The following is a 16860-nucleotide window of genomic DNA, read 5'->3' on the forward strand; positions in this document are numbered from 1 at the left end:
GTCTCACAACCACATAAACAAACGAACAGAGAAATATTGTAAGAAAAGAAATTAAAATCCAGCGCCAGCATCAGTGAATCAAAGCGCATGAAATCACATCATATTACATTCATGAACTGCTCCGGTCCGACTTGCCCGTCGGCACCTGAGAGGAAAAGGAACAGAATTTGTCCTTGATAGCGACGACCTCGTAGGTACCTTCGTCCGAAGTCTTGATCGTCTTCTTGTGTTCGTAGGAGATATCGTGCTTGATGTCAAGAACCTCCGACTTCTTACCCTTGCGAGCATTGGTGCTGCGAATGTAGCTATAGAACGCCATGTCAGTTAAGATAGACGCCGAATCGTACGTACAAGAAAAAGAGTAACTTACGTGAATTCAAATGGCGGCGTGCCCCAGAACTCGAAGCTCAGCTCAGCTTCTCCACCCTCGTGAATGTCGACCACGGACACTTGGCCCTGGCTGATGCGAACACTGGGCATCTCGTGAATGATCTTTGTTATGTCCTTGTGGGCCTTGCACTTGCCACTGGCCCCATCACCAACGGCGGTAATGGTGAACTCTCCAGGACGCTCGGCAATACGACGGAAGTTGGTATTTGGAGAAGTGGCCTTCCTTTGCACGCCGTTGAAGGTATAGAACACGTCGAAGGGTGCGTGGCCAGAAAGGGAGAATGACAGGCGTTCTCCAACGCAGTAGTCTACCTTGGACTCGAGGGGAATGATCGTGGGGACATCTGAAACGGCGACACGAACAGACGAAGCATCGAACTCGGTGGTCCTCTGGCAACCGCGAGAGTCACGAACCTTGTGAATACTGACCACATGCTGGCCCAGATCGAGGTGGCGACGGGGGAGGGGTAAGTTGTGGTGGTTGGAGTTGATCTTGGGGATGGTGACAATCTCCGGCTTAGCGTTGGAGTGGTGCTTGATGGTGATCTCCAGCGAGAATGGAGGCACACCTTCCAATGTGATAGGAATAGTCTCCTCACCAGTCGCATCCTCCTTGCAGAAGCCGTAGATGTGTCCCGGAGAGTCGAACTTGGCAGATGGAAGCGAGTTGACCTTTTGTGTGACCACAAGACCACTGCTCTTCGGGTCATAGTCGTACAGGTTGTCGCCCACCTCGGTGAACTTGTAGGTGTATTGGCCTGGCTCGGAGGTATCCATCTCCATGGAAGCAGAGTTGAGAGCGGTTCTGATATTCTTCGAGCGGGCTGAGGCTTGTCCACGGTCTGATTTGCGGCGTTGTTCGTATTGAAGACTGAACGGAGGGCTGCCAGACAGGCGGAGCTCTAGGCTATCATCGTCACCCTGGCAGACCTCGGGCTTGGTATACTCACCCTTCACGATGGGAGAACCGTCCACGGCGGTGATCTGGGGTCGTGGAATCCAAGAAACTTCAAACTCCTTAGCTGATTGGTCCACGAAACCGGAGCAGGAGTTATCATAGACTTCAAGGAGCTCGTAGAGACCCTCACGGTCCACAGCCAAACGGCTGTTCTCGTCCCAGAATGTTTTAGTCAAAGGCGCAGTGTTCACATCCACGTTCTTGTACTTGATAGTCCACGGCTTCTCGCCGCTCAGTCGCAATGGAATCTCAATTCTAGATCCCGCCAGAGCAGAAACTGTTCTCTTCTTGTCAATCTGGCCGAATGAAGCATGCGGTGGCTTGGATCGAGCATCAATCTTGATGCTGTCCTTCAAGTTCCGTTTGCAGTTCGACTTGTCCTTGATGCTGGTCAATGCAAGTCTGTACTCGCCGCCGCTGACCAGCTTGTCCGTAGTAATAGTGGCAACATCAGTCTCAGATTCCAGTGTGTGTTTTGATCGCTTGCCATTGTGGACAAGCTCGTACTGAAGTGTCCATGGAGCCTCTCCCAGGAAAGCCAGGTCCACGGATACAGACTCGCCAAAGCAGGCCTTGCGAGTGTCCCTGGGTCCGAGGAAGTGAGCCGACGCCGGTGGCTTGACATCCTGTTCGAGAACTGAGACCTTGTCCTTGAGAGACCGAGGAGAGTACACGGAATCTTCAATATCCAGGAAACGATACCGGTAGGAACCAGCCTCGGACGGTGTGAAATCCAGCTGGGATCGCAGGCCATCGATGATCTTCGTCTGCGTTTGCACACCCTTCGGGCCTTCGGTGCTGTACCGGATACGGAAGGAGGGGATCCGGTGAGGTCCAGATCAACAAGAAGACCAACAGCATTGTTAGCGCAACGGTCGAAGACCTTCTCCGACTTGATGGACAACTCTGGCTCGGGAGGATTGCGCAGGTAGCAAGACGAAGGCTCCAAAACTTCACCTGGACAGTGCTGACTCGATACTGATAACAAGGAATACCAACCGGGTTCTTTGATGGGTGTCTGCTGATCAAGAGTCTTCAAGACGACAGTCATACTATCCTTTGAATCTCCTTCCTTCGGTTCGGCACCGGTGGCGCTGTAAGAGTACGTGACAGTGAAAGGACCGTCGCGATCATACGGCTTTGTGGTCTGTTGGAAGTTGATTGGCAAGTTGACGCTATCGCCACGAGCAACCTCAAGCGGGCGCTGCTCATTGCAGCCAGACAAGGAGACCTTGGGACGCTCGTGGATCATCAACTGGTGCCACTGAGACGAAGACTTGGGCGATGGCCGCTCTCCATCCTCAAATATTGAAGAATAGTTGGCAACATTACCAAGAGCATCATGAACTTCCTCAATGGCATAGAACCATTCACCATTCACATTCAGGGACTCATTCAAAGGGACATCGATTTTCTGGCTTTGGGCCCAGGAGATGTCGGGCTGGTTGACGCTGAAGAGGGCACCAGTTGGTTTCTGATTCAAAGGGGAGTGCGCAAGTTGTCTGGCTGGACGTTTTGGAAAGAGACCCCGCGGTCCTGGAAGTTGACCTCCCGGCTATACTTGATCTTTAAGGGAGGTGTGCCTTCAACCTCGAGAAGCACGTTAGACAGTTCCCCTCTGCATTTGTCAGTGTAGGAGTTCTTGATCAGCGCGCGAGGGCAAGTGACGACCAACGCGTCAGAGGTCCGCGTGCGAACATCCAGCTGAGACTCATCCACCACACGCTGAAGGCGATAGATACCAGTCTTGCGCACGGGGAAGAAGAGATCTCGGTGCGGAACAGGCTCCAAAGTGGCATGTCTCTTCTCGGCCTGACGCTTGAGCTGTTTTAGCTGCTTGGCCGGAATAGTCAACGTTTCGTTTTCGCCAGTGTGGAGGTCAAGGCGCAACACTTCAATGAGGATTGGGTCGGTCTGATTCACTCGGATGGGGAGGTGCACGAAGTTTTTCTGAGAATCCAAACAGAGCGGCTCACGTTCAGGATTGAGAACAGCAGATCTATAAGAGTCAGTAAGGTAATGCGCGATTGCAAATCGGAGATCGGGCCTCATGACTAACCCTTCTGGCAAAATGTGCACGATTTGCTTTCCCAAAATCAACGAGGCATTGTGAATAATGTCCCCAGGCTTCACCTTCCGCTCGGAGATGGACAGTTCTCGATCGTAAGCTACCTTGACCAGGCCTCCGAGCCACGCGCCCAAAGGAATCTATTTGAAGGTTAGAAGATTGCCCGAAATCGAATTTAGGAAAAGATGCAGCAGCTCTCACCGGGATACGGAACATCAGAAAGACGTTGCCCACGACGTGCAACAAAAACAGGGCCAGGGTGGTTGGGAGTGCCCACTCTAGCCATGGTATGCGCAGAGCTTGTAGACCAAACAAGAAAATGCCATCCAGAGACACCCATTTCAAAAACAACCACGTCGAGTCCAGCTCGTCGGAGGCATTCCAGGATTCGTATATCCGATACGCATTGAGCCCAAGGTAGAAAGCCACCACATAGAGACGTTGCGAGGGGGCATCGATCACGTCGGTAGGGACGAGCGGCGTGTTGGTGTTTGGGAGCGGCTTGGGCACCTTGGCCGGGGATCTGCTAGGCGACTTTGGATCGCGCACATCGCGAGGTTGTGCACGAGACGGGGTCTCAAAGAGCTTTCTTCTCCTTGGAATAGTCGTGGGCGTCTGGGGAAAAGCAGACGGAAGGCGGGGAGTGCCGTTCATGGCATGCTGTGGTCGCCAGAGTTTCGTGAAACAAGGTATTGATCCCACGTATGGGAGGGCAGAGCGAAGGCGGAGAGGGGCTCGTAGTTGAGCGCAAAGCTCGTGTAGGAGCAGATAAGGTCGTATAGACTGCGCGAGTCAATGGGGCGAGGGAATGTCGCGGTCAGAGACGAGCAGATGGGAAAAATGAGAAAAGTTGGAGGCAGCCGAGAGACGCGGGAAGCGCGTCGAAGCTTGGTCCACCGCCGAACATGCCGCTATACATTCTACCCTCTCTGATTGTGCCGGTTACTCCACTTACTGATCCCATACCCTACACCTGCTACAAGCCTACATCAGCTTCATCGTTTGCTGTGGGGCTCTTTATTGGGAAGCTCGTAAGTTGCCTAATTAGGACCTAGGCGATTGTCATTGTTCTTCTTTGAGAACTGATCCAGGGGAATCTTTCCTTCTTCCTCTTCTTCACCACCACACCAAACCAACTCTCTTCAACATCTCTGCGGCCTGAGGCTCAACACCTCCAGATTGACCCTTGGACCTTAGTGAGATCACTTTGACTTGCCGGCATGGGTCCTCGCAACAAGCGACGGCGACTTACAGACCCGCTAGATGAGCAGAATGCCTCAGATATTTACAAGCCAGCGAGTGAGCTGGAAAAGAACAACTGGAATGGATTCTGTGAGATCGAATCAGAGCCGGTGAGATGAACTCAGCTTCCAGCATGAAAGTCAACGCTGACAGTTTATAACAGGCTCTGTTCAATGTAATGCTCCGTGAATTCGGAGTGAGAGGTGTCAAGGTCCAGGAGGTAGTTTCCTTGGACGAAGAAATGATGGCCTTCCTCGAGTATGAGCTTCTAGTCACACTCAACTCCCTCTCCCTGTTGCTACGATTCGAGGACTAACAAATGATTGCACAGCAAACCTATTTACGGTCTGATCTTCCTCTTCCGCTGGCGGGAGGATGACGCCGACAAGCAGGAAACGACCTGCCCAGATGGGATATGGTTCGCAAACCAAGTATGCTTTCCAGTTGGCCGGTCGATGGCCTCTCTGCTTTGAATTGCTACTAACTCGAGCTTAGACTGCTAGCAATGCTTGCGCTAGTGTAGCTCTGCTAAACATTGTGAACAATATCCCTGGCATAGACCTCGGGGAGAACTTGCGCCATTTCAAAGAGTTCACAATGCCCTTTACGCCAGCTTTACGGGGAGATGCCATCAACAACTTCGAGTTTGTGAAGCGGGTACATAACTCCTTCGCCCGGTATGTCTCCCCGTGTCGCAAATTGGTTTCATGTAGTCACCTTACTGGGTCTGAGTGCTTATTTCTATTTGGTCCCACAGCAAGATGGATATTCTCAACTCCGATCTCCAACTCCAGTTGGAATCAAAAACACGTAAAAAGTCCTCTCAAAACCAAGATGAGGTTGAGGATGACTCGTCGTTTCATTTCATTGCCTTCATGCCGGTCATGGGCCAAGTCTGGAAGTTTGACGGTCTAGAGCGGCAGCCCCAGTCCATCGGTGAGGATTGATGACTGCATGATCAGAAACCGAGCGTGTGCTGATTGAAAATCAAGGTGAATGTTCCGAAGACGACTGGCTAGACCTAGTCCGCCCGAACCTCCTAGATCGGATGGCGGCCTACGAAGAAGACCAAATCGAGTTTTCGATCCTCGGACTAGTTCAAGATCCTCTCCCGGGCCTCGTTCGAGAGCTCGCGGTCAACGTAAGAAGCCTGGAGATGGTTCATCAGCGCCTCCTGTCAGACGGTGATGCCGCTGCAGCCGCCACCACCACCATCACCGATTTCGAAGGAACGGTGATCGGCCCAGAGCCGTCCCTTGCATTGACCCGCGGGGCGATTGATGCGGCCGAGATCCCAGCGGCCACGCTGAAAGAATACCAGAGCTGTCCGCCCAGTCAGCTACACCAGCATCGGCAGACGCTCAGCCAGGCACAGGGGGAGCTGCGGTCCCGAGTCCGCGAAGAGCAGCAGTCGCAACGTGCAGACGACGACTATGCGACCTGGCGGCGGTATGACTACGGACCAGCGGTACGAACGTGGTTGAAATTCCTGGCCCGCAAGCAGGTGCTGGCCGAGTTGATGCAATAGCGAGGGAGGTCGAGACCCTCGTGGGGCAGCGATTGGCCAACAGCCCTTTTTTTGGGCGGTGGTTCTTATAGTCCCGTCATGTTTCCCCTTGGAGAATACCTTAAAATACTAATCCAAGTGGACATTTGGGAAGTATCGAAATGACCTTTCCCGGATGTAGATGGTACTTGCTGGGTACTTGGTTCCTTCTTTACTTCCCCTATTCCCACGCCTTCGATCCGAGTACTTTTGACAGTCGCATCTTTACTGTAGACACAACTCACCGAGTAACCAACCCTATTTTCCGTCTCCACTATTTTTAATCAAATCTAACCAACCAGCCCCTCTCAAATCAAAAACATTGACCCAAGTATAACTCAATTAATCTCGTCAAGTCACTACCAAGTCCCAGTGACCAGACCAGAGGTTCCCCACTCGGCAAAAAGAAGTTCTCACGTCACCGCCTCCCCCCCAAAGTGTTTCCCCCCCCAAATCTCCAACGGTTGACCAACAGACCCTTGGCCAACTCCTCTCCTCCTTCCTTTCGTTTCTTTTCTGGATTTTGTTGGGTGGACTGCTTTGGGACCCCATCTGCATATTTTTTTTTTGGTTCTTCTTTCTTCTTTTGCTTAGCGTCACGCCCTCTTGAAACAACCCCTACTACTTGCTCAAAGCTGTTTGCCACACTACATCTTCCCCTCGGAGTACAAAGCTTCCCGGTTTCTCACCCCGCGCTACTCGAGACCATGTCGGCCACCGTTGTGCCTGAGAAGACCCCCGATGACTCCTCCAAGCTGAAGACCTTCCTCTCGATCTTGCGAAAGTATGTGCATTTTAATGCGCCGAAAAAAATACAACTTGCGTGGAAGTACTAACAGACGGTCTTCGAAACTATTAGGTTCGTGGGTGTGACAGATATCGCATCGGTTCGCTTCTCGTTGCCGGCTCAACTTCTCGAACCCCGACCGAATCTGGGTATGTTCGAAGGGAACAAAGGGACTCTGGTGGGGCCCAGGGGGCGAAGACAAGAGAAATAAACAGCTAATGGGGCTTGGTGTGCTAGAATACTGGAACTACTTGGATCGACCCGAGACCTTTGCCAGGTCAGCAACTTGACCCACGGCCCACCAATAACGACCGCGCATGTGCTGACCCAGACTATATACAGCATTGGCAAATCAGACGATGAACTGGGGCGGATGCTGGAGGTGTTGAGGTTCTGGTTCACCAAGGACCTGGTATATTTTGACTTGCTGTTGCCATGAAAGACAAGATGTGCTGAACCTCCAACAGAAATACATCAAGGGAAAGCCATGCAAGCCTTACAATTCGACCTTGGGCGAGTTCTTCCGGGTATGTCTCCTCATGATTGCAGCTACACATGGCTGTCATGGGACACCTAGCTGATCATATTCCCCTCCACTTTACCAGTGCAGTTGGGAGGTGCAAGACTTTGTCCCCGAAGAAGCCAACCTCCCTGGAGTCAACGCTGCCACCAACGGTACCACTGTCCACGATGGCGATGAGAAAGTCAAGGTCTGCTATCTCACCGAGCAGACCTCACACCACCCGCCAGTCTCGGCCTTTTACATTGACTGCCCAGAGCGTGGAGTGTCTGCACGCGGATTCGACCAGATTAGTGCCAAATTCACCGGCACCAGCATTCGTGTCAGCCCTGGTCAGCACAACCTGGGAATCTTTGTCAACATCGAGAAGCGAGACAACGAGGAGTACCAGTTGACCCATCCCCATGCTCACCTCGGAGGACTGCTGCGCGGTGCTCTGGCGATTACCGTCTCGGATGCCTGTTTCATGATATGCCGCAAGACACGTATCAAGGCGATCTTGCAGTACGTAGAAGAGGGATGGATCGGCCGGTCTCAACACAAGCTTGAAGGCGTGATCTTCCGCTACGATCCCGACAACGACACCATCACAAGGCTGAGAGATGTAGCCGAGAGTGACGTTCTTGCCCGAATCAGCGGGTCCTGGCACGGCAAGATCTACTACACTGCCACGGGGTCTAAGGAACCCCGTCTGCTCATCGACATCACGCCTCTGCACCCGGTGGACAAAATTCTCCCTCCCGCCGAGCAGCAATTGCCGAACGAGTCTCTCAAATTCTGGGGACAAGTCACCAACGCCATCCTAGACAAGCAATTCACGGAAGCCACGCGGATCAAGCAGGAGATCGAGGAGCGCCAGCGCCAGAAAGCCGCCGAGCGCAAAGAGAAGCAAGAAGAGTGGCAGCCACGCTTCTTCATCGGTGCCGTAACGCCGCTAGGCAAACCTGAGCTGACGGAGGAAGGCCAGAAAGCATTGGAGGGCGTTCGGACCGGAAACTACGCATTGGAGGAGAGTACAGTGCAGGGCGCATAGAAGCAACCCATTTTAATCGTGTCGGCTCTTTTTATCTTGGATTCCAGCAACCACCACCCCCCCTTGGCGTATCTGGTATGCGACCATTCAACACGGCGTCTTCTTCTGAATCCCCTTCTTCAATTGCTACCTCCCTCCACCGCACTATTCCTTGCTGTTGGTCTTTTGTTCTTATTCTTCACATACTTAGATTTCATATTGGGGGATGTATGTTGTTTTCACTCTTCCCCGAATTCCCCCATTCTTGTGGATAATTCCTCGCGGGCGAATGATGCCTTTATCGTGGGAGTTCGTACAGTTTGACTCCCTCTGCGATCAGAATGAATATAGACATTTTGCACACGCTTTCATTCGTGAATCATTAGTGCTGGCAATGTACTCGTATTCTGCGGGTTCTTAGTTGTGCTCTGGTCCGTGGCAACTCAGATCATCAGTAAGATCCATATACCTTCGAGTCCTGGAATCCCTTTAGACGGATCGAATATTCCCACCTGGATCGAGTTATTAAGGCCTTGAATTTATAAACTACGGTTTATTGCATTATGGAATCATTGAAGTTGAAAATAAAGATTCATGTTTGATTCAAAACTCCACAAATGACGGCAATGCCCCAACCATCCACCAACACCTCCAGCCAAGCATCCAAAGACGAATATAAACAGAAATACAGTCATCAAAACCATTAAGACATCATCAATCACAACTGAAAGAGCAGACCAACTACGCTGACGCGCTGACCGGTGCCGTGCTGGCGGGTGTGCTGGCCGGAGCTGTTGTAGACCCGCTGACCACCTTGTTAAACCCAGCAGCGACGATCTTGGTAATCTCCTCATTCTTATGAGGGAGCAATGACAGCGCGTAGGCAACATCGTTCCACTGGCGTTCGGTCTCGCAGCGAGGCAGACGAGCAGCCAGCTTGTCGGAGAGCTGACGGGCATGTTTTTCCTGGTGAAACAATGTAAGTAAAACGAAACACTTGAACCAGACGAAATGAGGCTTACCTTCTCGACAAAGCCAATGAGGAACTTGACAATGCGACGCAGAGAAGGTTCTTCCAAGTTCCGCTCGGCACTCAGCAGACTGAACATGTCCACGAAGTGGTTGTACACGGCATTGTCCTTGGTGGCCAACTCGGTGAAGAACATGCGAGCCAAATCCGCAATCTTCTTGTCATCGTCCTCCAAGCACTTGGCCATCTCTCCAAGCTGACCCTTGACCTTGACCTGACCGGCAAGAATGAGGAAAGTCAAGGTCATAAGACAAGTCCGCTTGACGGAGGCATCGTCGTCATTGAGACGGCGATACAGAAAGTCAGTGTTCTCGTCGATGAGATGGTTGAAGCAGACGGCCATATCACCGAGCGCAATCACGGCATTGCTACGCACAATCGGGTCTTCCGAGCGCTCCATGATTGTGATCAGAAGCGGAAGATTCTTCTCACAGTACTCAGCAGACACGCACATAAGTTTCGCCATACACAGAGTCGCTGACGCCTGGAGGTCACGGTCTGGATAAGCATTGTTGTTTGCACAGATCTCGGCTACCAATGGGCCGAACTTGGCTAGCAGTGAGTTCTCCCCGTACAGAAGCTCACGCTCTCGGATGTGGGCCATGGCGTCTTGGAAGTCATCCTCCGTAGTTCCTCCAATAAGATCCAGTTCATCGGCATCGGCAGCTTCGCCTTCCTTTGAGGCAGTGGCCTCTGCTGTCTTGGTCTTTTCCTGCTCAGCCTTCCGGCGCTTAAAGTCCAACTCACATAACTCAAGGTGCACGATTTGTTTGATGGCAATATGACCAACAACGTACAAAAGTTGTGAGAGAGCAGCCGAGGAAGGTTTGGGCTTTGGATTTTGCTCTTCGGTAGAAGCAGTTCCTGGCCTTTGATCCTCAACGCTGGCAGTGGTGTGAGAAGAAGATGGGCGTTCATGCTGCTGCGGTTGGAAGACGAATCGCGTCTTGCGTCGAAGAATGTCAGAGCAGAGAACATCGGGGTGCTTAGATAGAGCGTAAATGGCACTGATTGCCTGCTCAGCAACGCCGTACCATTCCTTGCTCTCGGAGACGATCTCAAGAATGGCAGCAAGTTTGATCAAAACAGAGTGATCATTGGCGAGTTTGGGAACGGTGACGACATCCTTGGACTTGGCCTGGCGACCTGGCACCATGCGTCGCAGAGCAATACAAGTATACTTGGCGAGCACAAGGTCCGATCGACCCAAGCCGCCCAAACCAATGCGTAGCATCGCCTCGATTTCCTTCACGACCACGTCAGGATCTGCCAGCGCCAACATGCCGAGTACAATGATAGAACCCCGACGCTGGGTCTTTGAGATCTCCTTTCTCTGAACGCTGTAGACCTGCCACAACTTCGCAATGACTGCCTCTGAGATATGACCAGCCTTCATCATGGTGCTGAGCAGCTGCTCAAGGCAGGTGAGCTCTGCCGGCGTTGCTCCAAAAGTCAAACTGATCATGTTTCGGGCAATGTAGTTCGCAGCATCATTCGAGCTGAAAGAGTCAGGTGCGTCAAAGAAGAGGCCCTTGTAGCAATCAATCAGGTGAGTTTGGACACCCTTGCCTTCATCGCTGTTGCCCTTGGTCCAGATCAAGCGAAGCATGCGCCGGATGCCGCTGCGAGCCGTCTCTACCTTGTATGCATCAAGCATCACGAAGAAGTCCATGGCCTCAATAACCTCGCTCTTGTTGCGAGACGACAACAGTTGAGAGACAATCGCAGATGCCGAATGGAGAACCTCAATGAAACGAATAGCCTCATTGTAGTACTTTCTCGTAAGTTGCAGCCGGGTCAACAACTCAGATGTGGCGGCTTGCTCAGCTGCCTTTTCCATGGCCTCCGCCTTTTCCTCCTCTGTCATTCGGGGCGCCTTCGATGGAGAGTCGTCGGGCAATTGAGTTGCGTCATCTAGTAATTCAGGGTCCACAGTCGTAACGTCTCCATCAAACCCGGGGGTCTCTGCAGGTCGGAGCGAGTTCAGCTCCTGATCGACACCATCAAGTCTCTCAGTCCACTCTTTCTGAGACAGCTGACCACCGTGCATGACACTGAATGGATGAGTGGCCACTAGCTTTGATAACAACTTGATTGCGTTTCGCCGGACGTTGCTGCTCTTATCTTCCAGACTTCTCGCAGCCAATTGGGCGGCAGCTTGTCGCCTCTTGGGGAACTTCTGTTCCAAGTCACAAATTCGCATCAGAACTTGAATTGCACGGCAGCGGCAGTACGGGTTAATGTCGAGGAAACGCTCTTCCAAAACATCGAAGAACGCATTGATTTGCGTCTTGGAGTTTTCGCTCGGCTCTTCTTGTCGGCTCAAATCAGATATCAGGTTACCGCACACCTCGATGACTGCGCATCGAAGGGTATAGGCCTGAAAGGGTTGTCAATTCTGTCCATATGTAAAGAGGGAGGATAACGCATACCTCGCTATCGAGCTGCTTTGCTAGAAGGGTCATTTGTTTTATGATCAATCTTGGGGCAAGCTCAGACAACTTGATGATGAAGGCAGAAACTGATTTGGGTCCTCGGGTGTCGTTTGAATTGAACTCTTTGTTTCCAAGCTCCCTGGTCCGAGGTTAGCCACTTCTTCCCCTTTTAATGAAACAGAGCAGGTGACGTACTTCAGAATCTCATCCGAAAGCTGCGGGTAATCATACTGCTCCGCGAGAATGTGGAGGAATTCGGCCATAGGCTCTGACAGATGTTCAAAGTATGTCAAGCTCTGCACAATCGAGGTTTGCGCGCCTATCGCAGTAGTCAGTAGGATGGCCATACGAATCGATGAATTCCCCGACGCGTACCGAAAGCATGACCATGGTGCTTAACCGCAATACAGAGGACCTTAAAGGCATGCATGCGAATAGCCATGCTCTTCACTCGCTGTTCGCTCTCAAGAATCAGATAGATAGTGCGCGTGAACAGATTGATAAATGTATCGCGGTCCGAAGTCGTCATAAAAATACGGCCAAGCTTGAGTTTCATCACCTTGCACATGGTCTCCATGGAAATCTGGATCTGGGGGGTCCAATCCCACTGTCCATCCTTGGCAGACTTCGACCTAGACTTGGGGCCTCCCCGACGCGCAGGCGCAGACTCGGCCGGTTTCTCGGCCGCCTTTACCTCCACGGCGGACAGAGCCCACTGGAGAAGAAAGCCATACATCTCCAAAAGTTGCTTGTGGTGTTGAATCGCATCTTGTTCGTCGGATTCGAGGTCGCTATGAATAATGTCGGCCTCAACGGATAGTCCAGAGACAATCAAGTCAAGGACTTTGCTCAGGGATTTCGTGGGGAGAAAAGTGGTATATCTGCAAGGGTTCAAACGTTCAGAATCGGGTCCAGGCGAATGAAAGCCTCTGTGGGGGGCTTGGGAAGGGACAGGGGCGTACTTGAGTAGAAATTGCAGCGATTCGAAAAACGATGATCTCGTTAGTCCTTCTGGGTTCTCCGCTACTGCGTCAACGATCGGGTTCAACACATTGTCAACGAGCGCCGTCGACAGCTGGTTCGGGTCGGACTCGCAATCCAGCAGCTCGGGGTCTGCCTCGGGGGTCGGGATAGAGGCCGGGTCACTCAAGTAGTACTTGAGCGACTCGTTGATGTTGAACTGTATTCTATCCTCCATGGCGGCGGGTTGTTGTGTTGTGATGATGAGATGAAGAGAGGAGGAGGGCGGGAGTGTTGATCAGCGGGTGTTTGGCTTTTGCCCTTTTCGGCCGCTTTCTTAGGTAACCGCGCGTAATTTACGTTGTTTGGTGTTCTCCGCCCGCCAACACCGCGGGACGGTATTGTCACCATCGCGTATTGCCGTGTTGCTGTCGGAGAAAAACAACGGAGCTTTGGTTGGCATTGTTTGCGCTGCCCTCGCTTCCTCCCCCTCGACACCCTCGGCACTTCTCACGCCCTGTCTCTTGGTCAACTTACAATTGAACTCTTTGATTGTGCTTTGAATAACCTCTCATTCACCTGTGTACTCGGGACGAGCCTACAGTCGCTATGTCTGCCCTGCGCGGGGGTGCCCGCGGGAGTCTTCGAGCTCAAGCGCAGCAGCTCCGGTCAAGGCCTCCAAGCAGCAAAAGAACGATACGCGTCTGAAGAAGAGGATCGGAGGACATCTCAAGCTGAACGACCTTATGGAGAGAGCGAATACGAGGAAGAAGAGGAGGTGGACGAGACGGTGCGGGAAGATATGAGTAAACTGGAAGACACCTTTCCAGGTATTTCAGAACGATTCCGACTGATCAATCGGATTGGAGAAGGTATAGTATACTTCATCTCTCTTAAGACGATTTTAAACCGCAATGACTGACAACTACCTCCAATCAAGGGACGTTCTCTACCGTGTACAAGGCCGAGGATCTACTTTACGACCATTACCATAACGACTGGGATATTTTCAGCCAGGCGCAAGAGCAAGAGCAAGAAGAATGGGACAATCCCCCGTCAAAAAGGCGCCGGGTAGATGGGAATTCTGGAGGACGCAAGAAGGCTCGATTCGTGGCGCTCAAGAAGATCTATGTCACAAGTAGCCCAGTTCGCATCCAGAACGAATTGGAGCTTCTCCATGATCTTCGAGGGTGCAAATCCGTGTGTCCTTTGATCACAGCCTTCCGGTATCAAGATCAGGTTGTAGCAGTCCTGCCCTACTTTCCGCATACCGATTTTCGCATTCAGTACCGCACGTTCATGGTAGCAGACATGCGCCACTATCTGCGGTCACTTATAACGGCACTGAAGTCGGTCCACGAACATGAAATCTTGCACCGAGATATCAAGCCAACGTATGTGATGTCGACGCGTTCGAGTTTATTTCACCACTGACATGTCTCTCGCAGCAACTTCCTTTACAATCCTGAGTTGAAAGAAGGTGTTCTTGTTGACTTTGGTCTGGCCGAGGTATGTGCAATTATACAATCGCTGTTTTGGACCTGAAATCTCGACTAATTACTTTTCACTATAATAATAGCGGCAGGGTTCCGAGTACAGCAGCCCATGCCTGTGCTCTCACCAGAACTATGTCCGCCGCAGCCGGATACTAACCAGCTACTTTTCCAAAAACCCGCCATCGAATGGCATTTCAAGCGGTTATCCCAAGGCCGATTCCAGGCCATCAAGGCGTGCAAACCGCGCCGGAACACGTGGCTTCCGAGCACCGGAGGTCCTATTTAAATGCACTTCACAGACAACCAAAATCGACCTGTGGTCAGTCGGCGTGATTCTTCTTACATTGCTTGGACGCCGTTTCCCATTCTTCAACTCGGCTGACGACATTGATGCTATGATCGAAATGTCAAGCATCTTCGGTACTCGGCGGATGAAGACAGCCGCCGCTATGCACGGGCAAATCTTTGAAACCAATCTGCCCACCATTGGAGAAAAGGGATACAGCTGGGAGAAGCTGGTCAAATGGTCCAGCTGCGTGGAAGACTTGACTGAAAGCGAGTCTCAAGCGACCCGTCTGCTGGGCGGATTAATGGAACTCGACCCGTCCAAACGCTTGAGCGCCGAGGAGGCTCTGAATCATGAGTTCTTTACGGACCCCGTTCTCCACGATGTGGAATGGGGCGGCCACCCAGAGGATGCCAGCGTTGATTCGGAGGAGGATGACGAAGCGGGCGAAGACGAGGCCGATGAGGTCGCCATGCTATGAGATCCAAGATTTGTACGATATATGATGCAGTTCTGACCATACCAAGTACCTGCTTGAATCTTTTGGTATTTGATGATCCAATTGTCTTGGGACAAACCCCGATGTTTCTCTAAAAGTAAGAGTAAAAGTGAAAAAAGCCTTCCTGTCCATGCCAAGCTGGGTCAGCTCAAAGTCCGCGCCAAGTTCCCGCTCCAGATGCCATATGAACAAAAATAATCTCTGATCTAGGGCCCGTTATCAATCAAGCCGCTTCTCCAAAGTCGTAATGACCAGTCTCTGCCGCATGTTTCGTGGCCCCCTTCTCTCCAGTAAAGGTGCCTCCGCAAGTATTGCAGCGCACCAAAAACCCCGCTGTATCTGTATAATAGTGTTTGTTCTGCAAGACACGACACATCTCCTTAGCCTTTTTCAGTACAACGGGATCGGCAGCATCAAAGATTTTGGTGTCATTCGGCGCAAACAAGTTGGCATGTGTATAAGGGGGATCCGAGGGACAGAGTGCAAGCACATCGTAATGAATACCCGAGTACACAACGATACACCGGGTCGGGGCTCCCTCGTTGAACTGGAAAACATGAAGCGTCTGCACATCGATGGAACAGATCTCGATGTTGAAGTACTCGCTGATAATCTTGAGTTCGATGGCTCCGCCCCAAGAGTCTTCGTTCTGAATCCATTGGCAATACTCATCCGGCTTCTTGCCCAAAATCGCCGCAGTGTATTCTGTCGGATTCGACTGAATGGCGCCTGCGACGATCGATCGTAGCTCGACCATGGTATCCATATTGCCCATGACCGCGGCTCCTACCGCGCGGAACAGACAGGAGTTATCGTCCGGCATGACACGCAACACGAAAGTGCCGCCGTGTTCGGGGGAGGCAATCTCCGGCGGATCGTCGGCGGTTTTCTCTGGCTGTTGCGACATTGTAGACGAAGGCTGTGGTCGGGGTTGTAGCGGTGGTTGTTGCTGGGAGGTAGAGCCACTGGGCTGGGCAAGGGTCTCGCTAGAAGATGCGCCAGAGTCTCGCTGTGCGACGATAAGCTGCTCCCCATTCAGGTTGATGCCCGTGTCGGATAAGAGTTGGTTGGGTTGAAAACGGTCGAGATCCAACGGCTTGAGGTCTGGATATCCATATTTAACATCGAAAGAGGGGAGGCCTGTCTTCTCCGCGATCTGTCCTCGTAGGTCCTGGACGGTGGCCGAATCGTCCAGAGTGACCGTTGACTGGCCCGAAGGCCCGCGCACTCGTAAACGCATAGGAGGTAGTTGACTTGATGGTTCAAAGCTCTGCTCACGGTTGTCCAAGGGTGTTGAGAACGAAAACGACGGAGACTGGCAGGGACGCAGGCAGGTGGTTCCACTGCGATAAGTGAGGGAGCTATGACGCTGGGGGTCCGGTGTGGGGTAAGCAGAGCACTTGACAGACATCGGGCATCTCGCCATGAAGTCGTCTCATGAAGAGTTAGATAGCCGCTGGATACTCAGCACCACTGGCAAATATTCATCTTTTGAGGGTCAAGAACATTGGAGTCTCCAGCAGCAAAGTAATCACAAAATTCAATATTCGGTTCCATCAGTTCGAAGAAGCCCCGACAAGGCTTCAAAATCATCCTAGCAGCCACTTATTCAATAGAATGATAATTCGAAA

General features: G+C 51.9%; 6 protein-coding genes across 6 annotated transcripts; 3 read left to right on the plus strand and 3 right to left on the minus strand.

Moving 5' to 3' along the window:
* Window positions 1-71: 71 nt before the first annotated feature.
* Window positions 72-4070, minus strand: N7458_005231 (uncharacterized protein; the record flags this gene model as incomplete). Its single annotated transcript, XM_056908613.1, has 6 exons — window positions 72-305; window positions 371-2115; window positions 2160-2822; window positions 2897-3347; window positions 3408-3556; window positions 3618-4070. 6 exons carry the CDS (start codon window positions 4068-4070, stop codon window positions 110-112), a joined length of 3657 nt encoding a protein of 1218 aa, XP_056767231.1. The 3' UTR covers window positions 72-109.
* A 566-nt stretch (window positions 4071-4636) lies between these two features.
* N7458_005232 (ubiquitin C-terminal hydrolase 37) lies at window positions 4637-6186 on the plus strand (the record flags this gene model as incomplete). Its single annotated transcript, XM_056908614.1, has 6 exons — window positions 4637-4768; window positions 4822-4916; window positions 4990-5089; window positions 5154-5335; window positions 5416-5594; window positions 5651-6186. The coding sequence occupies 6 exons, from the start codon at window positions 4637-4639 to the stop codon at window positions 6184-6186; spliced, it is 1224 nt and encodes a 407-aa protein (XP_056767232.1).
* A 679-nt stretch (window positions 6187-6865) lies between these two features.
* On the plus strand, window positions 6866-8544 carry N7458_005233 (putative oxysterol binding protein (Orp8); the record flags this gene model as incomplete). The annotated part of the gene is made up of 6 exons (XM_056908615.1): window positions 6866-6988; window positions 7064-7140; window positions 7229-7268; window positions 7334-7403; window positions 7459-7518; window positions 7597-8544. The coding sequence occupies exons 1-6, from the start codon at window positions 6912-6914 to the stop codon at window positions 8542-8544; spliced, it is 1272 nt and encodes a 423-aa protein (XP_056767233.1). The 5' UTR covers window positions 6866-6911.
* A 720-nt stretch (window positions 8545-9264) lies between these two features.
* On the minus strand, window positions 9265-13186 carry N7458_005234 (condensin subunit YCS4; the record flags this gene model as incomplete). Its single annotated transcript, XM_056908616.1, has 5 exons — window positions 9265-9489; window positions 9546-11933; window positions 11986-12127; window positions 12184-12307; window positions 12364-13186. The coding sequence occupies 5 exons, from the start codon at window positions 13184-13186 to the stop codon at window positions 9265-9267; spliced, it is 3702 nt and encodes a 1233-aa protein (XP_056767234.1).
* Window positions 13187-13552: 366 nt separating this feature from the next.
* N7458_005235 (serine/threonine protein kinase CDC7) lies at window positions 13553-15211 on the plus strand (the record flags this gene model as incomplete). The annotated part of the gene is made up of 4 exons (XM_056908617.1): window positions 13553-13820; window positions 13889-14342; window positions 14397-14457; window positions 14528-15211. Coding segments are annotated over 4 exons (1467 nt in total), but the record flags the coding sequence as incomplete, so codon positions are not given.
* Window positions 15212-15452: 241 nt separating this feature from the next.
* Window positions 15453-16640, minus strand: N7458_005236 (ubiquitin-specific protease OTU1; the record flags this gene model as incomplete). Its single annotated transcript, XM_056908618.1, has 1 exon — window positions 15453-16640. The coding sequence occupies one exon, from the start codon at window positions 16638-16640 to the stop codon at window positions 15453-15455; it is 1188 nt and encodes a 395-aa protein (XP_056767236.1).
* Between the last annotated feature and the right edge of the window lie 220 nt (window positions 16641-16860).

Source organism: Penicillium daleae, assembly GCF_028827525.1.
Source record: "Penicillium daleae strain IBT 16125 chromosome Unknown utg000005l_segment0_segment0, whole genome shotgun sequence".
NCBI lineage: Eukaryota > Fungi > Ascomycota > Eurotiomycetes > Eurotiales > Aspergillaceae > Penicillium > Penicillium daleae.